This window comes from Styela clava, chromosome 7 (genome assembly GCF_964204865.1).
Source record: "Styela clava chromosome 7, kaStyClav1.hap1.2, whole genome shotgun sequence".
In the NCBI taxonomy this organism is placed as follows: Eukaryota; Metazoa; Chordata; class Ascidiacea; order Stolidobranchia; family Styelidae; genus Styela; species Styela clava.
Genome location: NC_135256.1, coordinates 9133957 through 9161698, shown reverse-complemented (window position 1 = coordinate 9161698; position 27742 = coordinate 9133957). Strand labels below are relative to the sequence as shown.

Genomic DNA, 27742 nt, shown 5'->3' with positions numbered 1-27742 from the left:
ATTGTGATTTATTGCATACAACAAGCTGTTTTTTAAAAGTACCGGTAAAGAATTTTAGGCTAGTCTATCACAGCTATTTCTACACTAATTTTTATTACTGCAATTATTAAATTAAAACTCCTAGGAAAACAGAGTGATCATTGATTTAAGTTTCAGAAACACAACTGAAAACCAACGAATAGGGTTCGAAAACGCGAAAACGAGATAATGTTTACAACCACGCTTGGAAATCTGTCTGAGTGATAAAAGTGTCTGAGCGGATGCGAAAATGGGGCATTGTTACGTCACTTTTTACATCTTGCTGATTGGCCAATGTCACGAAGTTGGGAGGTTTTTTGCTTCGCCCTGTCCAAAACTTCTTTTCAAAATATCGTCGATATATTAGGCTGTAATTAGGCCTACATGACCCAACCTTAAAATTGTTATGATAAATGCATTTTTTGAAACATTAAGCATTGTTGATACAAAGTTCTGAATATCCGTAATGACTTATTTAATGCACTATAAAATATTCGCCTTCCTTTAATTGTTTTTTGTTGTGCTCGTGTTTTTCAGTTGACAAAACAAATGAATCTTTTTCTCTCTCTGCTTTGAATCTGGGTTTAAGCGTAGTAGTATATATTTACGGTTTAAGCCAAATCAGATAGGCGTAGCAAACCAGTTGATCCTTCAATGTGTGCGGATGTGACGGTGAGGGAATACGCAGTCGTAATGTAGAGTCATGTAAACCATGTAAACAGTTGAGAAAAGACTGGCGGATAAAAAATATATCCGTTTGACAAACTATGTCATCGTGGATGGAACCAACTCCCATTGCTCAGGAAACAAGTCTCGGGCAACCCACTGATCTATTGTCTCTAGTTCCTGCATATTTTTATGGTTTATTAGTTTTGTACAGTTACTTCGTTGGATCGTCGCTAATGAAAAGATCATCTCATACAAATTTAAATTTATCATTTATCAGGCGTGGTGACTATATTATCCACACAATAGCGCCTACGAAATTGACCCGCATTTTATGCCAGACTCTATTGTTCTCATTTCTTTTGTCGCATACAATTTATGATTAACGACTCGAGTGTAAACAAAGAATTTCTGCATATGTCGTTTATTGTTTACCTTTTTAGAACCTAATCCTTTTGTGTCGTTGTCCCACCCAACATTGGTTTTTGACAAGTTCATGTCTCGAACAAATTTTTATTCGTTTCGTATAATCTATTGTAAAGCACACTAAAATGCGATTTATACCCTTTTCCCATCCCTTCACATCAGAACATGAACGTGAACATAAACTGCCTATTGTACATATCACCGTGGTGCCGTACCTCTTTGTCCTGTGTATTTTATTTGTATATTTCATGTCTCTTGTCCTACTATGACGCAGCAGTCCTAAACTGCAGTTATACCTGTTGGGGTGATGTCGCACATCTGTGTCGTAGGCCAGTAATGTCTTGAACATGTATCCCGTCTCTTTTATACCGTTTACTTATTATGCAGATACTGTTACATTTTTGAGGCAAATAAACATACACCTTAACACCATACAATAAACCTTAATGTTCGATAATAAAATTCGAAAATACTAATAGACCCAGGCGCCACCTCGAGTCAAATCAAACGGGGAGTTTATGTTGTGTCTTGTGACCCAGGTTTCAGTTCCTGGCAAGGCTGCGTTTCCTTGTCGCCCTTGATTACTGGATTATATATCATTTGTGACAGAATGTCGAAAAAAACAGGTAGAAATTCAAAGACGGACGTGGACAGAGCCGCTAAAAGAGCAGCACAGAATATACGAAAGCATAAACAGGTACCCTATCGGTACCGGTATGGTGCCGTACCGGTACTGTACGGGTTCATTAAATTTCGGAATTTTGAGACCTTAATTCAGTTAATGCTGTAATGGGTACCGGTACTGGTACGATATTGTTAATGATCCCAAAAAGTCTGCGAACTGACTTGTTATCTGAAAAACTAATGTACATTGATCGGAAAAATCACATTCTTGTCTTAAGTTTAGAAGTTGCTAATGACTGAAGGACCAAAGGTTCAGTCCAAAATTCGCAGCTTTGTGTCTTTCATATTCAGATATTGGTATATCAGTACTTGGTATATACAACCACCAGATAACAGTTTACTTATTTCTAATTTTCAGTCAATGAGTTCCTATTTATCAGAAGATGTGAATTACGGAGGATTTTCAAATCATCTCGCACTTTTGGGATTGAAATTGAGAGATATCCCCGGAGATGGGTTAGTTTATTTGTATGCTATATGATTTAATTTTTGTTCATAATTCTAGTTTATAATACAGTAATATAACTGATTGTCTAAGACCGCAGCTCTCAAAGAAATGATAAAAATGCAGTTACAAATCTACTTAGAAAGAAATTGTAATAAAAGGGAAGTCTACATTTGCTTATTTACCAAGCATATCTACAACAATGATATTCAACAGCAAAGGTTAATTTACAGAATGGCAGATGCACATAGCCATACTTACCAGAAATTAGTTGAATAACGATAAAATGAAATTTTAAAATTATTTATATGATTTTAATGTGTGCATACTTTTTGCTGTTTTTATTATCCTATATTGTTAATCATTTCTTTACAGAAACTGTCTCTTTCGAGCTCTCGGTGATCAAATGGACGGTCATTCAGATAACCACCTTCGACATAGAGAAGAAATCGTGAAATACATGACTGAACATAGGAGTGATTTTGAACCATTTGTGGAAGATGATATCCCTTTCAATCGTCATGGTATGCATTTGATGTTCATTATTTTACTTTACAGAGTTTAGTTCCATCAAAAATTATTCTTCAAATCTGAAAATGGCCTCATTGAACTGTTGTCACTAATTAAAGTCGCAAATCTATTTCTTGGGAATATTTTACCCTCGGTGTCTATGGGCCATTCCCAAATTACAGACAACATTTGGAGGTTTAAAGAGAAGTGTGAAAGCTATAGAAAAGCCAAACATTTTTCCTGTTTTCTTGCAATAAAGCTCATAGTAGTGCTTCACTGTTAATCTCTGATGTAAAAATGTTTTGGAACTCCCTGCAAAATCATATTATAGATTTGTTTCTATTTTGTGTTTTTAAATGGTGTGCTATCTATAATGTGTTTTTCAGAAAGAATAATTCTCATTAAAAATGTTCCAAATTTTTTTTTTTTTGCCTATACTTTTACTCTAAATTTTGCAGTTGAAAATCTACGAAACCCTGGAACATATGCAGGAAATGATGCAATTGTTGCATTTGCCAGGAAATACAATGTCAATGTGGTGATTCATCAACTTAATGCTCCTATTTGGACTGTAAGATCATATCATAATGAATTCAATTTAGCCTTAAAAATAGACGGTGAATCCAAAATAGTTTCAAGTACAATATAGAAGTCATTAAATTTGGAATTGAATGGGTAACTTTTACTGAACAGTTTTACTGATTTCTGAACTTTTAAGGCAGTTTTCCTGAGCCGACACTTGTGGATTGATTGGTTCACTGTTAGTTGTACTATACTATTTACCCATAATGTATGCATAAGCACCATTCTGATAATAGTTTAATTCGCAGGTGAAAGGCAATGAACAGCCGAACTCCAGGCAACTACATATTGCATATCATAATGGAGATCATTATTCAAGTATTAGGAAGATTAATGACAACAGTAATGGACCGGCTAATGTGAAACTTGGTGTGAGTGTTTTTAAGAAATTTGTACATGATGGGACTAAATTATTTGGGCACACACCCATACGCTGAAGTGACTTTATATAAATTTCAATAGAAAGAGTGGTAGATTAATACCATGCCAAAGGATATCTAAATAATGAAAATTCTTTCCAGGAATACAAGGAAACTGAAAATCTTATGCAAAGAAAGAATGTGAAGAAACGATCAGACAGTGTTTCTGAGTATGAACTACAAAAAATAAAACGAATTATTGAAGTAACAGGATGTCAGGTATCAGAAATTCCTAATTTAAATACGTTAAATAAGTCAGAGTTTTTCAAACTGGATACAGTGACTGTAGGATTAATTTTTTTTAATTTTCCAATGATAGTAAAGCCAATTAACTATAACCTCTCGTCAGGTTGCCAGTTCATTCAAGATGAACGAATTAAGCCAGTCTAACCATAAGAGTTATTTGACTAGACTAATCCCGAAACTACAAAAACAATGTTGTTTGCATGAAATGTGTCTGGCTGAGTGGTTGCACAAAATTCAAATGCTACACCACTGTAAACGGTCATTGGAACAAACAAGGAAGTCAGTGCCAGATTCTGGAATAAATACCTGAACAATCTGATGTCAGAGAGCCTTGTCCATCTCATTTGGCAAGCTTCAGGGAATGCAATATGCTATTGTAATTCAAAATTTTCACAGGATCGGAAGTTGATTAGGAAAATATTGAATGAAACTGGACAGGATGAAGATGAAACCGTCGGCCTCATTCTACAATCCTATTTATCAGAAGGTACGGTTGATAATAGTAAAATGATGGTTTCTCACAAACTTCTGCATTACAGAAGAGCTCGCTTTTTTCGAAAAACAAACATCACTTGTTAAAAAGGAATAAGGACCTTTGATTGTGATGTATTTCAATATACTTACGCATAAACACTTCAATCTTAGATGATGAATCACCTATGAGCTCGCCTAACCAGGAGAAAAATGATAATATAAATCACAGAACATCCAATAATTCAATATGGGATAAGGATGGTTCTGGAACAAGAATATTTGGTGGTCATCATTGTGCAACATCCAACACAGGAAAACCAAAGAAGAATATAAATGTGAACACTCCCCCTAAAAAGGTATCACTTAAATTACTACTCCATGCGTTACTGAAACAATAAATCACTATTTCTAAAATCTAATGGCTTTGGGTTCTCCTGTGTTAAGCATTTATTTACCGGTAACCAGAGTAAATGTGTTGCCAACATAAGTCTATATTTTCACTGTAATATGTACACCCCTGTGGGCCCTGTGTATAAATAAAACCAAGCAAAGGAGCCCATGAAAAATATTATTTCGAACAATGATTGATAAATTCCATTACAGTTGACCAACCGGCAAAGACAGGATCAAGCTCGACGAGATAAGAATAAGCGAAAATCAGCAAGACGGAAAAACACACCAACCAGCGACTCTGATGAATCTGAGATTATGGTTAAAAATCTATCCATGCTGAACATATAATCACAGCCTTTTTTTGTCATTGCGTTTAATAATCACTGTGATACCTTTTAGGATATGGTATTTTACGTTTGGTAGAGTTTTTCATTTGCAGGTAAATCTGCACTTCTGGATGCAGCCCATAACGAAGTTTACATTTGAACCTGTCCAACCACCACTTTGGGGGACTTTTAGGAAGGGATGGATTGTTCTCTCGAATTCTTATCCATTTCAACCTGAGCGCGGATTTCCGTCGAGCCCAAACTTTCTCCCTGCGCTCCTGAAATCGTCTGTAATAGGAATAAAACATTGAACTAGTGAGCTGGCCCATTCGTATTGCAATTTGGGGATAATAAAATTTCTTTTGGTTAACATGCTTTTTTAAATTTCATTTCTATCAGTTATGTTCAGTTCTTAAAAAGCAACAAATGTTTGTTTTCCATTTTTTCTTGCAAGGTAGTAAATCCACTTCTTTCTGTAACCTATGCTATTAATAAATTTAATTTTATGCAGAGTTCACAGGCTCATGGTTACATTTCATAAGTGGGCTAACAAAACAAGCTTAAATAGAAAAGTATCCTATCCTTACATGTGCCATTCATGAAGAAACATATTGAAAGATGCTAAATCTGCTGGTTTATCTCCGTAAACGTCTTTTGCGAGTTCCTTAGGGATCAAATGTGGTTTATATTGATACCAGTATGTAGCTCCCAAACCACTTTTTCTATATTCACCTGTGGTATACAGCAAAGAAACATGAATATCAATATTATGAAAGAATTTGCAACAATTCTTCTTGCAGGTAGGATTGGTAATGATTAAACTAATAAATAGCTGTTAGACAATAACAGCCCTTTGATAACAACAAATTACCATGCGCTTTAGTAGGTCTTCCAAGCAAAAGCATATTTATTGATTTTTCACGTTCCTCCAAAACATCTCTTAGATTACTCATTGACTCTGCAACCTATTATTGAAAAAAAATACCATCAAGGGAGGCGTAATGTGTGGCGTTTTACTTCAGATTGTGCCATATAATTTTATAAACAATTACCTTTTCAAGGCGTTCTGGACTGGGCATTGGTTCATCGACAGTCTCGTAGTGGAACTGCATAGTTTCCAACATATTTCTTTCTTTTAGTAGTACAAACCTGAATTTACAAATGCAAGTGTTACATGGTATTTTTGTTGAGAACTATGCATACTGGGGGAGCAAGTTATTCGATTATTACCGTACCAAATGAACTAACCATAATTTATGTAGGTCTTCACTGCTTTTCAATCGCAAAAGATCTCTTGACCAAGGTGCTGCAGATTTGATATGCTTGTGTCCAATATTTTTCGGAGGCTCAAAAAATTCTTCCAAGCCTTGATCTCTTGTGCATATATAAATGTTTCTTCTAGATACTTTTAATGTATTTGAAGCATCAATGTTTTCCCAGGCTGATTTTATACAATTGCTGTATGCAAAATTAAAATTATTTTCACCCACTACCGTACGTTACCGGTACCGGTATGGTACCGCATGTCAGCATGTGAACGTTATAGAAAAATGTGCGTATGAATACCGTATTAATAAGTTAAACTCACCTAATTTGGTGTGAATTCTTTTGACGATATGTGTACTGAAAGGCGGTACATAGCACAAATTTCACCCCTTTAAGCATTGCAGTGCCAATAACGACAAACCAATCAGGATAAAATTACTTCAAAACTTACTCAGTTTCCATAAACTACCGGTACCGAATCTTATCCTGCCCGAGGTACCGTACGGTACATGCTAATGACAAGTCTGTTAGATTTCAATATATACCTTATTTACAATAACACATCCCACGCGGAAAAAATAGCCCATTACGATCGGCTTTAATGTCACATTCGATACACACATATGTCGCCGAAGTTCAAAATTATTTTTATACATGCACAATAGGATTTTTAATATCATTACCGGAGTTGAAAATTAAATATCACGGCATTTGTTGAACCAAAACTGGGTCATACCAGGACGCAGTCGGGCGCGTGCACCGGGGTGGACTTGGTAACGAAATCTGGTCCAGCGGGACTCGTTCGAGATCTTAGCGACTTACCCTGCCCTTTGGCACAAAAAATTCCTGTACAACTATAAGTAATATACTCGTTGGTATTTCAACTTGCGAGCACTTAGTTTTGGGACACGCATATCTCACGTGAATATCGTTTCATCTACACTACTGTCATTTGTCTGCTAAAGGTGGCCAGATCGCTACGGTATTGTTATCAGAGTTTGCTCCTACATGGTTAGTATGGGATTTACATATTTATCCCGTGGGGTTCGGGAGTAAAGCGATAACACGGCTTAACCTTATGGCGAACCACCACCTCTCGCCTGGTTACCATTCCATGTCGAGTATGGGATTAGTTATTTGTTTTCGGAAGCATAGACTTTAGAGTGGAGGAAGCAATCCTCTCGCACATATCGTAACTGTCCCGACATGGGATTCGAACCCACGCAGCATAATCAGAGGTTCGGTGGCGAGCATATATCTATAACGCTTAGCATGGACGAGCCACACTGACTAATTTCCGGTTCTTGCATCCATCACCTTACCAGTCAGTTACCTCAACATTGAATACAGAATGATGCGCATATATAATGTAACAAGCTATAAAAAACAGACACGATAGCAACAAAATTGCACACGACAAACGTTCAATACTGTAAAAATATTAGGACAACACAAGAACATGAATGGGTATTTTTGATTAGAAGCAGTGAAATATTAGAAAATAAAGGCAAAGTATAAAGACCTACTATGTGATGAAAGAACTTAACATAAACCACACTTTTGTCTTACATTTATTCAAGATAACTGTTTCAGACAGATGTTGCTTCTGATACTCAAGTTGAAATTATATGGCTATCATATTATCTGTGGATCTCAAGATTTGACAGAATGGAGATACCAATAAGACTACAACCATTTTTAGTTTAACAATAAAGTCTCCAACTGTACTTACTGTTTAAAAATTATTGCTACCAAAGGGATTGTCACAAATTCAAAGTAAAACTAATATTTTTATTGGTAAAATAGACATATCCCATTATCTATGCTTTTTTCTTCATAAACATGGTTATTAATTTGTAATATTACTACGGTAATTAATAGTTTGCTGAGTGAACATTGCAGTTTGGGCTTTTGTTCAGAAGCAAATACAAATAAAAAAATCGCAACTGATCAGTCGCTAAGGTACATAAGGTGGTGGTGGATTAGGCTCATAACCTAGATTACATGATGCACTGGTTACATTGCCATCATCGTCCATTTCTTCCATTGCATCAAGTAATAGTTCAGCTTGTTCCTCTTCCTCAGTTGGGTATTGGCGCATTAAATTTGAAGCAGTAGCAAGAATTGCAAGTCCACCGGCTGCAGTCACAAGGTAGACACCAGTACCAAACATTACTTCAGCCTTGCTTCCAGGGTATTGCTTATGATCAAACTGTAAGTTGTAGATTTCTTGTGAAGCCCAATATGCAAAGCCTACTGTTGTTGCTGTGTTTAATACTGAAAAATTGACATGTATTTGAAAGTAGGTCACAAACCTCAAAAGTTCCAGAAGATAACAAAAACTATTGTGAATCTTTGAACGACAAGTGGGCTAAAGATCAAACAAAACCACTACCGGTACCTAAAACAGACAAATACGGGAACATGAAATTGTTTTTGTCCTTGTGAAAGAAAAAGTGGAACTCCATATTATAGAGTGTAATATAGAGGTAATATTTACACTCAAACAATGTTATGAAGCACATACAATATAGAGAAAAATATTAGCCAAATGGAAAATAATATTATATAAACATATGGTAGTAACAATATGGAGAAATTTGTATAACAGTATACATGTTATCAATAGAAGTTTTGCACTCCTAATAGCTTTCCATTGACCATGTTCGAATTGGGTAAAGCATCATACAATATATTATATTAAGCATAATTTCTTACCGCAAAATATGTATCCAATTGCATATCTTTTTAACGCTTTCCATAATGGATTTTTCCTTGGTGAGAGAACATCCAATACAAAAGAAAATAAACTTGAAATAATTGCAAATAAACAAAAAGCAATGATAACGTGAATTAGCATTAAAGCTTTTGAATTAACACACATTGCCATATCCACCGATGACCCTGAAATATAAAAAGTGAGTGTCAGAAATTTGATTTTATATTAGCCAGGGGCAAGATAAACCTATAAGTTATGTGCATCATTGATTTTTTAATATTCAATCATGCCTTACTTTTTCGAATCGAGAATCTGTCTGTGGCAAACAATTCGAGCTCTCTGTCAACTGTCATAATTGCAAATATTGTTTTATATAGTAAAGAGCCCGAGCGAGTTTTGAGTATGGAATTAAATTTATAGTTGGTAGATCAGTTGCCACAGTCAACACTCAACTAAATACAGCTACCTAGACATTTCGAAAATACTTGCAGAGGGCAGTTTGTGAATTGAGAAATATATTCTACCTAATTTGAATTACAGGTAATTGATAAACAAAAAATTACAAACTGGTGCTAGTGACAGCATTATTTTATCTGATCAGATATGATGGGTGCAAAGGACTGAATCACTTTATTTAGAACAGGACAACTGTCTTAACATCATTTATGTTAAAAACAATACAAATGTTTTTCAGACCTCTACATAACTATCTATGATGTAATAATCAATTGTCAGTCTAGACAGAAAAACTGGGAATTCTGGGATTTTTTATTCCAATTCGAGATTGAGCCTTATCAGTCACATAATATCTTCTTTAACAAAAATACTCTCACCAATGTGCGAAAATCGGCAATGATGAAATAGGCTTAGTCTAGCAGTGAAATAAGGTCACATATATATGTATATCATGCCATGGTGCCACATCATAGTATGAACTTATATAGCTATTGGTAATGTGCTTACTGTCATACTGCTGCTCTGGCAAACTTTGATAATTATGACATTTACACTTTATCAATTAACATGATAGCTGGTCGATTAAAAATTCTGCTATTTGTATTTATTGGAAGTTGTCGAAAACCTGGCTTGAGTTATAGTATTTACATATTACAAAATATCAATTCCCATCATTTCAGCTTTTATTTTATTGTATTTAATTTCTAGAGTTTAACTTTGAAATTTGAAACCCTTTTGTTATGGTTTCGAGTACCACAGCCACAAAATCATGCCAATAATTCATGGTACCACAAAAACATCAATGACCATGGACCAACTCCGAGATAAAAAAAAATTGACAACTAATTCCAAACGAGTTGCCCAGGTCTGATTAGAACATTACAAACCTAACCCAACATTCTGGCATGTGATAAAATCAATCTGTTAATTAAATGTTGCAGTATTTGAATTTTGTGAGTAAACTCTGAATATAAAGAATTTTATAAAAAAATGATATACCTTCCTTGCAGGATTCATCAAGCGGTATAGATTGAGCATCTTCCATGCTGAATTTCCCAAAAAACAGACTAATTCCCAAATATGAAAGACAACATTCACCTCCTTCTAAAGCAAACCATTTAGGTTCTACGAGGCTCGCACAAAGCATTACTAATGTTGCTGTTCCTAGTATTGCAGATATTATGTTCATGTTTTTGTGCTTTCCACCTAATCTTCTTCCAAGGTTATCACCAAATGTGTTTGTCCTATCATTTCTTCTGTTACGATTATGCCCTGAATGGCGATTCGAAAACATTTCCTAGCTCAGTAGCTACCTACCCCAGAATAAAGCTATAGCATATGTCAGTATGTAAGTAATTATACAAAATCTAAATAATTTAAAAAATGCAAAGTACAGTAAGTATGACTTGGCACAGTAATTTCTAGTACTGTCGTTACTGAAGGGACAAAATACCGTAAGATAAATTTCTGTATCTCCAATGTCTGAATGTGAACAAATCCATAACAGCAATCAGGTTCATACTCAATTGTTCATGATAACAAATTACTGCAAAAGACAAATCAAAGGACAGAAGAGGTATTTTATATTCTCGAAATTGTGATTAACAGAATCGCAGAAAATTCCCATGCTTCAAATCAAAGGTTGCCAATAAGTTTTGGAAGAACTCGCATATTTTGATTAGTTGTACAATACAGCTGTACAGCAAGAGCAATTGAAGTAAAAAAATAGTAGCTAATCTAATCATCTTGGTAATATATCAGTATATAGTGAACAAGCTAACTGACTGTAACAATGCATAATTAGAACTCCATGCTTTTAGAGAGCTATTAAAAATGACTGAATTTCCTTCGTTTAAGGCCGTCAGTCCTCTAAAATCGCCAATAAAGGCTGAAAGGCACCGTTACAAGTTACAACACAATGATTGCAATAGGGGAAAGGCAGGAAGAAAGTGTATATTTCAGATTTTGATTACCATAGTCAGTTAGTTGCACAATAGCAAATAAAGTGAAACAGCAGCATTACAAACAACCCAATCTGACGATCAGTGGAAGAAAGCTGAAACCTTATACAGTGAAGTTGACAGAAAATGTAGAGTAGGCCTATTTAACAAAGATTGGATACCGGTACCGGAGTATTTTTTTAATAATCCGGCGCACCGAGGACTCCATTTTCCACATCTGGCTCGCCGACTAGAGAAGTTGCCCGCCTCTGTTCTAGGATAATACGGGTGTAATTTTGATCTATTTATACCGGTATTAAAATTTCACATCACAGCATCACATTTTTGTTGGATGTTATTTGAGCGATTACGGCAGACAACTCGACATCACAATTTTGTTAGGTGTTATTTATTAAGCAGTTACGGTACCGGTACTGACACATCTTCCAAAGGAGGGGTGTCTGATTATCTGTAAAATGGGCTTCTCTGAAACGGGACAGTGTCACCCAATTTCAGGATTTGTATAGTGTGCCGTACCGGTACTGAGTTAGGACGTTAACTTCACTAGACCCAAAACTTTTATACTAGGTACCGTACCGGTACTGACTGACTGAGGCACCGTCACTGACATGCTGGTGCGTGGTGCCGGGGCTATCTGTACGTACCGGTACCGGTACCGGTATCTGGGGTACGGGTACCGGAACCGTAGAGATGTGCAATTCAGCAAATATTGATTAATACCGGTATTTCGTATCACTGGTATTGTTGTTCTTATGCCTGATATTGTCTTGTTCAATCTTCTTCTCTTGAACTACAAAAAAAAGCACAAAAATATGGTCGCAGGTCGTCTCAGACGCCATCATAATCCTATAGCCTGATAACTGTTTAGGGACAACACTAAAAGGCTGAAGGAAGAAACGGATGAAGTGGAGGGAAAACGGAAGTTGAAGTGTTCCCAAAGGTGAAAAATTAAAAAACACTAAAAGGCTGAACACTAAAAGGAAGAAGTGGATGAAATTTCTTCCGACCGGTAGTTAGGTGGCTGAAGTCACTAAAAAGCTGAACACTAAAAGGAAGAGGTGGATGAAATTTCTTCCGACGGGTAGTTAGGTGGCTGAAGTCACTAAAAAGCTGAACACTAAAAGGAAGAGGTGGATGAAATTTCTTCCGACGGGTAGTTAGGTGGCTGAAGTCACTAAAAAGCTGAACACTAAAAGGAAGAGGTGGATGAAATATTTTCCGACGAATAATGAGGTGGTTGAAGTCACTAAAAAGCTGAACACTAAAAGGAAGAAGTGGATGAAATTTCTTCCGACGAATAATGAGATGGTTGAAGTCACTAAAAAGCTGAACACTAAAAAGAAGAAGTGGATGAAATTTCTTCCGACGAATAATGAGGTGGTTGAAGTCACTTAAAAGCTGAACACTAAAAGGAAGAAGTGGATGAAATTTCTTCCGACGGGTAGTTAGGTGGCTGAAGTCACTAAAAAGCTGAACACTAAAAGGAAGAGGTGGATGAAATATTTTCCGACGAATAATAAGGTGATTGACGTCACTAAGAAGCTGAACACTAAAAGGAAGAAGTGGATGAAATTTTTTCCGAAGAATAATGAGGTGGTCGGAGTCACTGGTTGAAGTCACTAAAAAGCTGAACACTAAAAGGAAGAAGTTGATGAAATTTCTTCCGACGAATAATGAGGTGGTTGAAGTCACTAAAAAGCTGAACACTAAAAGGAAGAAGTTGATGAAATTTCTTCCGACGAATAATGAGGTGGTTGAAGTCACTAAAAAGCTGAACACTAAAAGGAAGAAGTTGATGAAATTTCTTCCGACGAATAATGAGGTGGTTGAAATTACTAAAAAGCTGAACACTAAAAAGAAGAAGTGGATGAAATTTCTTCCGACGAATAATGAGGTGGTTGAAGTCACTAAAAAGCTGAACACTAAAAGGAAGAAGTTGATGAAATTTCTTCCGACGAATAATGAGGTGGTTGAAGTCACTAAAAAGCTGAACAGTAAAAGGAAGAAGTTGATGAAATTTCTTCCGGCGAATAATGAGGTGGTTGAAGTCACTAATAAGCTGAACACTAAAAGGAAGAAATGGATGAAATTTCTTCCGACGGATAATGAGGTGGCGGAGGTCATTGAAAAGCTGAACACTAACAGAAAGAAGTGGATGGAATTTCTTCCGACGGGTGGTGAGGTGGCTGAGGTCACTAAAAATCTAATCACTATAAGGAAGAAGTACGTTAGGGTTAGATGATATTTTGTCCTATCAATTTTGAGGTGGTTGAAGTCACTAAAATACCGAACATTGGGAGAGTTAAATAGCCAAAACATATCCCGACGGAAGTGAGATTGGATGAAGACCCTGAAAGCGGACTGATGAGTAGACATGCCCCTTTTAGATTTATGAATTGAATCGATTCAAATCGCAATTTTTTTCGAATCTGATTTACGCGATTCGAAAGAAAGAGAGCCGTTTAGCGAAGAAAAACAAACACTCCAAATAACACCAATTGCCAGACGGGAATGTAAATGAATTTTTCGTTATTTACTTTTATTGATCTGCCTTCATTCATTTTCATGTTCAGCGCAACACACCCTGATCATCACTCGAGATGCTGACGTGCTGTGTGGGTAAATAATTTCCTCCAATCTGTCAGTTGGGTGACTGACCTAAGTTTCTATCACACGCAAATTTAAATGGATCGTATACCCGAAAGTACACAACCTGATCCCTAACCTCGTACACCAGTGATTTTCAACCTTTTTTGTATCGCGGAACACTTTTTTTATTCTAAAATTGTGACGGAACACCAAATGAGATTTTTGGAAATAAACTATATTATGCAATTAACTGACATCGATCATTTCGGAAAAAAATTAATTAACGAGATTTAATATTAGCTTGTCAACTTCAGCTGGAAAAGACGTTACACATATTCCGATTCAGAGCTACCGATGAGCTAGGAACATAAATGGTATTTTAATGTAATATCTGGGCCTGTTTCGATGAGTTTCAATTTTTTATTCTGGCTGGAATTTAATTGAGAGAGACAAACACGCAGCTCTTTCTCGACGACTCTCAATTTTTCGTGTTTTTATACTCTTATGGCGGCCAAGAAAAGGGTGGGCAAAATCGAATATTTTTTTCGAATCAAATAATTCGAATATTCTTAACAAATACCGAATAGTCCAATACCGAATATTTTTTATACGCAGCAGGGTCCAGAACGTCGGAGGTAGATTTGGAAATTAATAGAAACATTGAAAATCGGCAACAAAGCGATTTTTACTGGTTAATTTCGTCATATGCGCTGATATTTTGTCCCCCTGAACGTTTTTAAAATCCCGCCATTTGTTCTTTTGCGCAACTATTAATTCCCGTGGGTCGGCGGAGATCGAAGTTTCATATTATTGATATAACTATGAGTTCACACCAGCGACAGATTTTAATGACATTGAGGAGTGATTTCAAAGCCAAATTAATTGTATTCTGATATTTATCTTTTGCGCCGACTCTGATCTAACTTATCGCCGTTTGCAAATTAAATGTCCCAGTTTTAAGCAAATAATATTATCATTATCGTCAACGGGATGCACACATTTATTATTAAGACGACAATTGACTTTCTTAGGCTCAGTGTTATTTTCGAAATAAATCAATTTGATACTGTGATTAGATAAATCTGTGAAGCTGTGATTGCGTGAATAAAGAATGTTGATTTAAAATCTGAAATAAAGGCATTTCTACGTTGTCGTTTGGCAGCACTCTTGAACGTTATTTTATATACGCGACCTGATACCAAAAAAATTGTAAACAATTTTGTGCCCAAGTGCTTTTCGTACCTAGTAGAAGGGAAGATGCTAATTATAATTAATCACCTCAAGTCACCATTTATTTTACAACAAATCAATACCCCGACCAATATCATAGCTAATATCGTTACCGGGAAATTCATAATTTTATTTACGGAATTTGCAAATTCAACACTCCAAAAAAAACGTCTTTGTAACTCTTAATTTCCGAAAATGATTTTTTATTCGGGTCATGCATGCGGAGGCTAATAACATCTTTAAAATCTGGTAACTTTATTTTAGATATCTTATTTGGGTTGACGTTTCTACATTTACGGACTAGTGTCGGCACTAGGGATGGGCAATATAGAATACCGAATCCGGAGGATTCGAATCCCAAAGTATTCGAATCCAACAGGATCCGATAACAGGATTCGGTTTCCGCCTCTCCGGCGCCATGCGTCGATTTTTGCATTTCGGGTTTCTAAATACAATTAAAGACGAGCGTTTTTCTCGCGTGGAAATCTCTCTCGTTTAACTAGACTTGCGTCTGCTCGGAAAGAACCCGTAAAATCGGTAAACTTCAAACACTGTAATCTCAATCGGCGTATTCTGGACAGGAAGTCGGCGAAGTACATCTCGTGGCGAAGACTCTTATTGCACCATTTTGCGTTTTCGCCGGGCGTCAATTTTTGTATTTCGGATTTCTAATTTATCAATTAAAGACGAGCGTTCTTTCTCGCGTGGAAATTTCTCTCGTTTAATTAAACTTGCCTAATCGCAAAGAACCCGTAAAATCGATAAACATCAAACACAGTAATCTCAATCGGCGTATTCTGGACAAGAAGTCGTGAAGTACACCTTACGACGAAGACTCGTTATTGCACCATTTTTTGCGTTTTCCGGCTTTGCTATCTAGCGAGGGTTTAATAATAATATTTATTTGTGCCGACTTCCGATAATCTGATTGCAACAATCTTCAATTGTTTACAGGCGTGTCTTGCTTCATTTTACATTACTGTAAATGATTTTCCGCGACCGGCGAGTTTTCCCCAGAAAATGATGCATGTAAATCAAAAGCCAGGCATAAAATGTTATGACATTACTTGCGATTAATTTAAATCAAATATTATTTTGGAATAATTTTATTACACCAGTTTCCGAAATACAAAGTTACATCGCATAACACGACGATCTGTCGCATTTAAATTTCACTCCCAAAAGATAATATATACCGACGGTCCGTTTCTATCGTTCAAGATAGACGCACGTTTGATCGAGTGGCTGTAGTAATTTTATTCGCCGATAAACTTAAAAAAAAGATGCCACATCTGGCGAAAATAGTTACGTATTGAGTTTGAGTAGGGCCAAGTCTGGGTAGATAATGATATGTAACGATAATAATACAAATTGAATTCGTCTTTAGATGATGTTAACTAATAACTAACTACGAAATCGCGTACGGGAACCATGTTTTGCACGTCTTGATCGCACAGAATAATAAGTTGATTTTAATTGATAGTGGTTAAATTTAATATTTTACACCGGTCGCATAAGTTGCAGTGGCCACACGCTGGTCCTGCATCTAAATAATTCTCAGCGGGTGTGTTTTAGTACACTCGACACTCTAACATTAATGATGATTTATTGACGTTTCATATCTATTTTTGTATTTAACCGCTTACTAATAAAGTGTTTGAAGCGTAATTTAGCATATAAGTATTTAGAGATTACATACATTTGGAATATTTGAAAGCAAAAATATTGTAATATTCTTAGATTTCATTGTCCTGGGATAAGCCTGTTTAGTATCAAATCAAATCCAATGTTAAGGACATTTCCAAATAAATAATACATTTATAGTAATACATTTACAATTTTCCTAAATCCAGCAATCAGGAAAATTCCCACTATTTGAATAAGTATGAAAATAGAATAGGATTCGGTATTCGATTTAACTATTCTAGAATAGTAAATTATTCTACATTGCCCATCCCTAGTCGGCACGCTTTTTACATAATAACAGTGGAAGCCGAGGGTGAATTCTCGCGTAATCCAAGCGATCGATTTACCGGCGTGAATTCCGTGCCCAGGCAAAGCGGTACAGATTATGTGGTATTGTACATACGAATAGTAAAATGGCATTCGAATATTTTAATATTGTATTCGCTATTCGAATATTTTGCACAGCCCTAGACCGGCCATGCTTAAAAACTCATTTCGCAAAGATAGGTAGTGGAAAATGATAGCAAGATTGGAAGCGGTTGTGAACCGCGCTTTGTGAAATTTATATAAATCCATCGGACGGTTAAATATCAGTTATGACGTCATAATACTGCAAAAAAGCAATTTTCTGCGGAACACCCGGAGGTCTCTCGCGGAACACCGGTGTTCCGCGGAACACCGGTTGAAAATCAATGATCTATAATTCTATAGCAGTGGCCGGCAACCTTTTTTCAGTAACGGACCGGTAAAGCCTGACCAAAATTTTGGCGGACCACCTTTATACAAACGAACTAATCTAATGTAATAAATAATATGCGTTAGAAAATGTATGTTGACAATACATTCAAAAACGAAGGTGATACTATTTCTTACGTTAAACCCACTTCGATCTTTCGTTTTTGTAATTGCCATTTTAAAACCCAACCTCACATGAAGATAACAATGGCATTGTACGTTTTCATGTCACCTTTCTGCGGACCGGTAGTGACCTTTCCGCAGACCGGCGATGGGCCGCGGCCCGGTGGTTGCCGACTACTGATCTATAGTATATGAAGGAATTTGCATACAATAAACAATGGAATAACTGTTATCTACAACATGACTATATTACCATGCATTTCATGTTTGCAGATTACTGCGATATATTTTTATATACCATGAGTTACGTTATCAGAATTAAATTAATACGGCAAGCATTTAAAATAGTGCTATCGGTCATAGATTTGAACATTTTGCGCAACACAAAATTATCCTAGTAAAAGTCCATACTTTTAAATACCAACCATTATCCAAATTATTTGCCAAAAAGCGGGATAAAGTATAAATTATATTTCTGACTTGGGACAATTTTTTCGTGAGTACGTAAATACGAATGGATTTTTTTTATATTCGGGCACTTCAATGTCCGCATATATATCTTTTATTATTTTATAAATACGAAAATATGTATCAAGAATTAATTATAATCGGGCAGTTTACCACACATTTTAAGTCCATGGATCGCCGTTGTATTTTGTAAATACGAAAATAGGAATCAAAAATTAATAATAATTGCCGTGATCAATATTAGATTGCCGTGATATTGTGCCTGAATATAATTTATTTTTGATTCCGTATTTCATTCCTTGAACTTAATATCTGTTTTTATAAATTTTGCAAGCAGTTCACGCACGAAGACTTTGAATAATGATGTATTAGTCAAATCGAAGTCCTGTTAGACCACTGGTTCTCAACCAATGGGCCATGGGCCACTGGTAAGCCTCAGAGGCATTTTGAGGTGGGCCACAAACATATTATAAATTCCAAGGTTTGTTGATCTAGAACAGCTAGATATGAAAATATATATATATTAATTTGTTTGCACATTACATCAAAATTAAAAAGAATATAACGAGAATGTCATGGCCTTCAATTCGCCAGGCTCGAACTGAGCATAACATATAAAAAATTAACAAAAAACGAATCCACGTGGACATTGTCTCATAAATACGAACAGAACAAACATTAAATTACCCAATTCCTAATATATTAAATTTTCAAGTATTCCTCACTATCCATCGGAAGAAATTTCATCCACTTCTTCCTTTTAGTGTTCATCTTTTTAGTGACTTCAACCACCTCATTATTCGCCGGAAGAAATTTCATTCACTTCTTCCTTTTACTGTTCATCTTTTTAGTGACTTCAACCACCTCATTATTCGTCGGAAGAAACTTTATTCACTTCTTCCTTTTAGTGTACAGTTTTTAGTGACTTCAACCACCTCATTATTCGTCGGAAATTTTTTTATCCACTTCTCCCTTTTAGTGTTCAGCTTTTTAGTGACTTCAACCACCTCATCAATCGTCGGAATAAATTTTATCCACTTCTTCTTTTTAGTGTTCAGCTTTTTAGTGACTTTGACCACCTCATTATTCGTCGAAAAAAATTTCATCCACTCCTTCCTTTTAGTGTTCAGCTTTTTAGTGACGTCAATCACCTTATTATTCGTCGGAAAAAATTTCATCCACTTCTTCCTTTTAGTGTTCAGCTTTATAGTGACTTCACAACCACCTCATTATTCGTCGGAAGAAATTTCATCCACTTTTTCCTTTTAGTGTTCAGCTTTTTAGTGACTTCAACCACCTCATTATTCGTCGGAAAAAATTTCATTCACCTCTTCCTTTTAGTGTTCAGCTTTTTAGTGACTTCAGCCACCTAACTACCCGTCGGAAGAAATTTCATCCACTTCTTCCTTTTAGTATTTTTAGTGACTTCAACCACCTCATTATTCGTCGGAAATTTTTTTATCCACTTCTCCCTTTTAGTGTTCAGCTTTCTAGTGACTTCAACCACCTCATTATTCGTCGGAAGAAATTCCATCCACTTCTTCCTTTTAGTGTTCATTTTTTTGTGACTTCATCCACCTCACCAGCCGTCGGAAGAAATTTCATCCACTTCTCCCTTTTAGTGTTCATCATTTCAATGACTTCAACTACCTCATTATTCGTCGGAATAAATTTCCTCCACTTCTTCCTTTTAGTGTTCAACTTTTTAGTGACTTTAACCACCTCATTATTCGTCGGAAGAAATTTCATCCACTTCTTCCTTTTAGTGTTCAGCTTTTTAGTGACTTCAACCACCTCATTATTCGTCGGAAGGTAATTTCATCCACTTCTTCTTTTTAGTGTTCAGCTTTTTAGTGACTTCAACCACCTCATTATTCGTCGGAAGGTAATTTCATCCACTTCTTCCTTTTAGTGTTCAGCTTTTTAGTGACTTCAACCACCTCATTATTCGTCGGAAGGTAATTTCATCCACTTCTTCCTTTTAGTGTTCAGCTTTTTAGTGACTTCAACCACCTCATTATTCGTCGGAAGGTAATTTCATCCACTTCTTCCTTTTAGTGTTCAGCTTTTTAGTGACTTCAACCACCTCATTATTCGTCGGAAGGTAATTTCATCCACTTCTTCTTTTTAGTGTTCAGCTTTTTAGTGACTTCAACCACCTCATTATTCGTCGGAAGAAATTTCATCCACTTCTTCCTTTTAGTGTTCAGCTTTTTAGTGACTTCAACCACCTCATTATTCGTCGGAAGGTAATTTCATCCACTTCTTCTTTTTAGTGTTCAGCTTTTTAGTGACTTCAACCACCTCATTATTCGTCGGAAGGTAATTTCATCCACTTCTTCTTTTTAGTGTTCAGCTTTTTAGTGACTTCAACCACCTCATTATTCGTCGGAAGGTAATTTCATCCACTTCTTCCTTTTAGTGTTCAGCTTTTTAGTGACTTCAACCACCTCATTATTCGTCGGAAGGTAATTTCATCCACTTCTTCCTTTTAGTGTTCAGCTTTTTAGTGACTTCAACCACCTCATTATTCGTCGGAAGGTAATTTCATCCACTTCTTCCTTTTAGTGTTCAGCTTTTTAGTGACTTCAACCACCTCATTATTCGTCGGAAGGTAATTTCATCCACTTCTTCTTTTTAGTGTTCAGCTTTTTAGTGACTTCAACCACCTCATTATTCGTCGGAAGAAATTTCATCCACTTCTTCCTTTTAGTGTTCAGCTTTTTAGTGACTTCAACCACCTCATTATTCGTCGGAAGAAATTTCATCCACTTCTTCCTTTTTAGTGTTCAGCTTTTTAGTGACTTCAACCACCTCATTATTCGTCGGAAAAAATTTCATCCACCTATTCTTTTTAGTGTTCAGCTTTTTAGTGACTTCAACCACCTCATTATTCGTCGGAAGAAATTTCATCCACCTATTCTTTTTAGTGTTCAGCTTTTTAGTGACTTCAACCACCTCATTATTCGTCGGAAGAAATTTCATCCACTTCTTCCTTTTAGTGTACAGCTTTTTAGTGACTTCAACCACCTCATTATTCGTCGGAAAAAATTTCATCCACCTATTCTTTTTAGTGTTCAGCTTTTTAGTGACTTCAACCACCTCATTATTCGTCGGAAAAAATTTCATCCACCTATTCTTTTTAGTGTTCAGCTTTTTAGTGACTTCAACCACCTCATTATTCGTCGGAAGAAATTTCATCCACTTCTTCCTTTTAGTGTTCAGCTTTTTAGTGACTTCAACCACCTCATTATTCGTCGGAAGAAATTTCATCCACTTCTTCCTTTTAGTGTTCAGCTTTTTAGTGACTTCAACCACATCATTATTCGTCGGAAGAAATTTCATCCACTTCTTCCTTTTAGTGTTCAGCTTTTTAGTGACTTCAACCACCTCATTATTCGTCGGAAAAAATTTCATCCACCTATTCTTTTTAGTGTTCAGCTTTTTAGTGACTTCAACCACCTCATTATTCGTCGGAAAAAATTTCATCCACCTATTCTTTTTAGTGTTCAGCTTTTTAGTGACTTCAACCACCTCATTATTCGTCGGAAGTAATTCCATCCACTTCTTCCTTTTAGTGTTCATTTTTTTTGTGACTTCATCCACCTCACCAGCCGTCGGAAGAAATTTCATCCACTTCTCCCTTTTAGTGTTCATCATTTCAGTGACTTCAACTACCTCATTATTCGTCGGAATAAATTTCCTCCACTTCTTCCTTTTAGTGTTCAACTTTTTAGTGACTTTAACCACCTCATTATTCGTCGGAAGAAATTTCATCCACTTCTTCCTTTTAGTGTTCAACTTTTTAGTGACTTCAACCACCTCATTATTCGTCGGAAGAAATTTCATCCACTTCTTCCTTTTAGTGTTCAGCTTTTTAGTGACTTCAACCACCTCATTATTCGTCGGAAGGTAATTTCATCCACTTCTTCTTTTTAGTGTTCAGCTTTTTAGTGACTTCAACCACCTCATTATTCGTCGGAAGAAATTTCATCCACTTCTTCCTTTTAGTGTTCAGCTTTTTAGTGACTTCAACCACCTCATTATTCGTCGGAAGAAATTTCATCCACTTCTTCCTTTTTAGTGTTCAGCTTTTTAGTGACTTCAACCACCTCATTATTCGTCGGAAAAAATTTCATCCACCTATTCTTTTTAGTGTTCAGCTTTTTAGTGACTTCAACCACCTCATTATTCGTCGGAAGAAATTTCATCCACCTATTCTTTTTAGTGTTCAGCTTTTTAGTGACTTCAACCACCTCATTATTCGTCGGAAGAAATTTCATCCACTTCTTCCTTTTAGTGTTCAGCTTTTTAGTGACTTCAACCACCTCATTATTCGTCGGAAAAAATTTCATCCACCTATTCTTTTTAGTGTTCAGCTTTTTAGTGACTTCAACCACCTCATTATTCGTCGGAAAAAATTTCATCCACCTATTCTTTTTAGTGTTCAGCTTTTTAGTGACTTCAACCACCTCATTATTCGTCGGAAGAAATTTCATCCACTTCTTCCTTTTAGTGTTCAGCTTTTTAGTGACTTCAACCACCTCATTATTCGTCGGAAAAAATTTCATCCACCTATTCTTTTTAGTGTTCAGCTTTTTAGTGACTTCAACCACCTCATTATTCGTCGGAAAAAATTTCATCCACCTATTCTTTTTAGTGTTCAGCTTTTTAGTGACTTCAACCACCTCATTATTCGTCGGAAGAAATTTCATCCACTTCTTCCTTTTAGTGTTCAGCTTTTTAGTGACTTCAACCACCTCATTATTCGTCGGAAGAAATTTCATCCACTTCTTCCTTTTAGTGTTCAGCTTTTTAGTGACTTCAACCACATCATTATTCGTCGGAAGAAATTTCATCCACTTCTTCCTTTTAGTGTTCAGCTTTTTAGTGACTTCAACCACCTCATTATTCGTCGGAAAAAATTTCATCCACCTATTCTTTTTAGTGTTCAGCTTTTTAGTGACTTCAACCACCTGATTATTCGTCGGAAGAAATTTCATCCACTTCTTCCTTTTAGTGTTCAGCTTTTTAGTGACTTCACCCACCTCATTATTCGTCGGAAGAAATTTCATCCACTTCTTCCTTTTAGTGTTCAGCTTTTTAGTGACTTTAACCCCCTCATTATTCGTCGGAAGAAATTTCATCCACTTCTTCCTTTTAGTGTTCAGCTTTTTAGTGACTTCAACCACCTCATTATTCGTCGGAAGAAATTTCATCCACTTCTTCCTTTTAGTGTTCAGCTTTTTAGTGACTTCAACCACATCATTATTCGTCGGAAGAAATTTCATCCACTTCTTCCTTTTAGTGTTCAGCTTTTTAGTGACTTCAACCACCTCATTATTCGTCGGAAAAAATTTCATCCACTTCTTCCTTTTAGTGTTCAGCTTTTTAGTGACTTCAACCACCTCATTATTCGTCGGAAGAAATTTCATCCACTTCTTCCTTTTAGTGTTCAGCCTTTTAGTGACTTCAACCACCTCATTATTCGTCGGAAGAAATTTCATCCACTTCTTCCTTTTAGTGTTCAGCTTTTTAGTGACTTCAACCACCTCATTATTCGTCGGAAGAAATTTCATCCACTTCTTCCTTTTAGTGTTCAGCTTTTTAGTGACTTCAACCACCTCATTATTCGTCGGAAGAAATTTCATCCACTTCTTCCTTTTAGTGTTCAGCTTTTTAGTGACTTCAACCACCTCATTATTCGTCGGAAGAAATTTCATCCACTTCTTCCTTTTAGTGTTCAGCTTTTTAGTGACTTCAGCCACCTAACTACCCGTCGGAAGAAATTTCATCCACTTCTTCCTTTTAGTGTTCAGCCTCTTAGTGTTTTTTAATTTTTCACCTTTGGGAACACTTCAACTTCCGTTTTCCCTCCACTTCATCCGTTTCTTCCTTCAGCCTTTTAGTGTTGTCCACTGTTTAGCGATAGAGAGAGAGAGAGAGAGAGTTTATTATTTTTGTCAACCAAATAAAAAATAAATTTTAGTATAATAAATTAAACAGCATTTATTTTGGTATAGACTGGGAGATGGCGATACGACCAAAGGTCATCAAAGTCAGCCACCACCCATTCCAGCCAAATAATTATCGAGAAAAATAAATATAAAGTAATCGTCGACTAGTTAACTACCAAATATTTAAATGAAGTATACTCTCACTATGAAAAAAATAATGTAAGAAATAAGAGGTACCAGAAAAAATAGGTGAATTGTAGAAAATATTCGAAATAGATTTGAAAATTGAAATATTGTAAGCAAACAGTGGCTATGTGACAATTATATGATGGGCAGTTACATATTTTTATCATTATTGATTATTGTAACTACCGGTATACTCTAGTAGTTCTTAACCAAAAAATTTAGGTAACTTTTCTTAAATTTCACGTAGGAAGCCAATCTAATAGATTCAGGAATTTGATTCCAAATTTTTGGACCAGTGAACTTGATTGATTTTTGAGAGAATTTTGTGTCAGCTCTTGGAATAAAATATGAATTTTTTGAAGAGGATCGTGTATTATACGAATATTGGCTACTACAATCGGTGAAATATGACGCAAACGATTCAGGTAAACTCCCTGAGGAGAATTTATGCATAATTTTCCCTATTTCATAGTGAAATAAGTCATTCAGTTTCAAAATATTCAATTTTTTGTATAGTGGACTAAGTCTAGTTTGCAACGGCACATTAGATATAGTCCTGACAGCGCGGTTTTGGAGAACACCAATTGGCTTTAAATAAGTTTTTGATGCCGAACCCCATAGGACAATACCATATTGAATTGAAGAATGAAAAATTGCAAAATAAACAGTTCGTAAAACACTTAATGGCACATAATTTTTGAGCCTGATTAAAATACCAACAGCCCTTGACAGCTTACTAGATAAATGATTGAGATGTTCTTGCCATGTCACACCATGGTCAATAAAAATACCAAGATACTTAACAGAGGTACACACTGATAAACGAGTTCCACTAAGAAATAATTCAACATTACCAAAGTTTTTATTTTCTTTGTTTCCAGGGCTTAGAATAAGAACTTTAGATTTATTTGGATTAACAGATAACTTATTACACGACATCCAGTTTTGAATATGCTGGAGATCTAAATTCATGACATTCTCCAAATGTGCCAGAGTTTTGGAAGAAGCTGTCCCACTGGTGTCATCAGCGAAAAGTCGCAGAAAAGATTTTGAAACATTTACTATGTCATTAATGAAAGTTAAAAACAAAGTTGGACCAAGGACAGAACCTTGTGGAACGCCACATAGTATGGGAGCAAGACTTGAATTTGAGGCATCAATGCTGACGAATTGCAATCTATTACTTAGATATGACATAAAAAGATTATTGGCCACACCGCGTATGCCATAATGATTCAATTTTGCAAGTAGTATCTTGTGGTCTACAGTATCGAAAGCTTTTTTCAAATCTAAGAATACACTGCAGCCAAAATATTTCTTCGATATAATTTCATGATAATTTGACAAAATATCCAAAATGGAATATGTGGTGCAATAATCATCTCTAAACCCAAATTGACTACTGGTAATGATAGAGAATCTATCAAGATAGTTTTTTAATCTTACATGAATTAATTTTTCAAAAATTATTGACAAACAGGATAGTATTGATATAGGCCTGTAATTGGATACTGAGCTTTTGCTGCCAGATTTATATACTGGTACAATTCGAGCAATTTTTAGACATTCAGGAAAAATACCAAAATTAAGACTATGATTAAAGAAAACATTCAGTATCTGAGATATTATTTCATCTAGCATTTTAATTAGATACACAGGTACACGATCATGGCCTTCTGCTTTTCCATTTTTCAGTGAATTAACCACAAGTTTTATTTCTTGAACCGTGGACGGTTTTAGGAACATAGAGGATTGGTGCCGTTTGCCCATATATTTCAAGTATCCTGAGTCATCTGTCATAAACGTGGAGGCTAACCTAGGCCCAATTTGAGAAAAATAATGATTGAAAATACCAGTTATTTTATCAGGGTCATTTGATGATATACCTGTAGAGTCATCAATTATTTCTCTGAAAACTTGACTACATTTTGACTTCAAATTAACAATCAATTTTATATTATTCCACGTTTTTTTTGCATCGTTTTTGTTTTGTAAAAAAGATTTTGAAAAGAACAATTTTTTGGCCGCATATTTGATATGGCACAACTTGTTAGCATATGTTTTGTATTGCCTTTTTTCCAAAATAGAACCTTTCAAATACAATGATTTATGCATTCTATCTCTTGTTTTGATGGACTTCAATATGCCGGTAGAAATCCAGGGTTTTCTTTGCAAACGCAATTCTTTCCTAGACATTTCCTTCAAAGGTGCATGCTTTTCTATGATAAATTTCAAGTCTTGGACAAACTTACTAAAAACATTATTAAAATTATCCTTTGTAATATTCTGTAGGGCATAGTTAGGGAAACAATTTTCTGCATCACTTATAAACAGATCAACATTAAAATTCGACATATCACGTTTTAATTTTTTACGATTTGGACAGTCTGATGTTTTATGAGAAATTTGGCAGAGAACAGGAAAATGATCTGTGAGATCATTTTGTAGCACAATTGGTTGTAATGCGACGTCTTCTAAATTAGTATAAATGTGATCCAAGAGAGTGGAAGAGCCAGGAGTCACTCTGGTTGGATGCGTTATCAAGGGAACCGTGGAGTGAGATTTGAGCATGCTGATATAATTTAAAATATATTTAGACTGAGATAAGAGATTCACATTCATATCTCCCACGATGAAAATTTTTTTTTTATCATGAGACAACTTATACAGTGAATCACTAAGATTGTCTAGGAAAGAATTGGTGTTAGAGTTAGGGTGGCGATAAATGACACCAATAACAAGTGAGGAATGCTGGCTAATTTTTAAAGGTAATTCCACCCACAACTCTTCACACCCAGCATCCATTAAATTATATACCTCAATCACCTTGGGACAAAGTCCATTCACTATATATAACCCCACACCCCCAGATTTTTTTTTTTGATGGACTATGTAAAAAAGTATATCCTTCGATAGAAATATTTTTTATAGGATCTTGTTGTAATTTAGTTTCAGAAAGACAGATAACAGAAGGATATGGGTTAATATCATGTAGCAACGTCACCAAATCCTCATAATTTTTTTGTATGGATCTAATGTTGAAATGTATGAGCAAGAAAGGCATATGTTTACTATATTGTGGCATGAATTTAGATACAGACAATTTATCCATGTTCAAAGTGCAACAATCCTGAATATTTTCAAAATCAAATTCAGAGAGCTCAAGTTTTGGTAGAT

General features: G+C 35.7%; 3 protein-coding genes across 3 annotated transcripts; 1 reads left to right on the top strand and 2 right to left on the bottom strand.

Annotated features, from left to right (window-relative positions):
- Positions 1-1390: 1390 nt before the first annotated feature.
- Positions 1391-5701, top strand: LOC120329056 (OTU domain-containing protein 3-like). The gene is made up of 9 exons (XM_039395669.2): positions 1391-1807; positions 2153-2250; positions 2615-2763; positions 3208-3320; positions 3580-3702; positions 3853-3969; positions 4393-4483; positions 4642-4826; positions 5074-5701. Exons 1-9 carry the CDS (start codon positions 1721-1723, stop codon positions 5209-5211), a joined length of 1101 nt encoding a protein of 366 aa, XP_039251603.1. The 5' UTR covers positions 1391-1720; the 3' UTR covers positions 5212-5701.
- Positions 5022-6973, bottom strand: LOC120329069 (large ribosomal subunit protein uL29m-like). The gene is made up of 6 exons (XM_039395685.2): positions 6778-6973; positions 6438-6647; positions 6242-6338; positions 6061-6154; positions 5777-5921; positions 5022-5477 (listed from the first exon to the last, which is right to left on the bottom strand). The coding sequence occupies exons 1-6, from the start codon at positions 6852-6854 to the stop codon at positions 5237-5239; spliced, it is 864 nt and encodes a 287-aa protein (XP_039251619.2). The 5' UTR covers positions 6855-6973; the 3' UTR covers positions 5022-5236.
- Positions 6974-7800: 827 nt separating this feature from the next.
- On the bottom strand, positions 7801-11010 carry LOC120329078 (transmembrane protein 127-like). Its single transcript, XM_039395693.2, has 3 exons — positions 10630-11010; positions 9174-9359; positions 7801-8732 (listed from the first exon to the last, which is right to left on the bottom strand). The coding sequence occupies exons 1-3, from the start codon at positions 10922-10924 to the stop codon at positions 8413-8415; spliced, it is 801 nt and encodes a 266-aa protein (XP_039251627.2). The 5' UTR covers positions 10925-11010; the 3' UTR covers positions 7801-8412.
- Positions 11011-27742: the final 16732 nt, after the last annotated feature.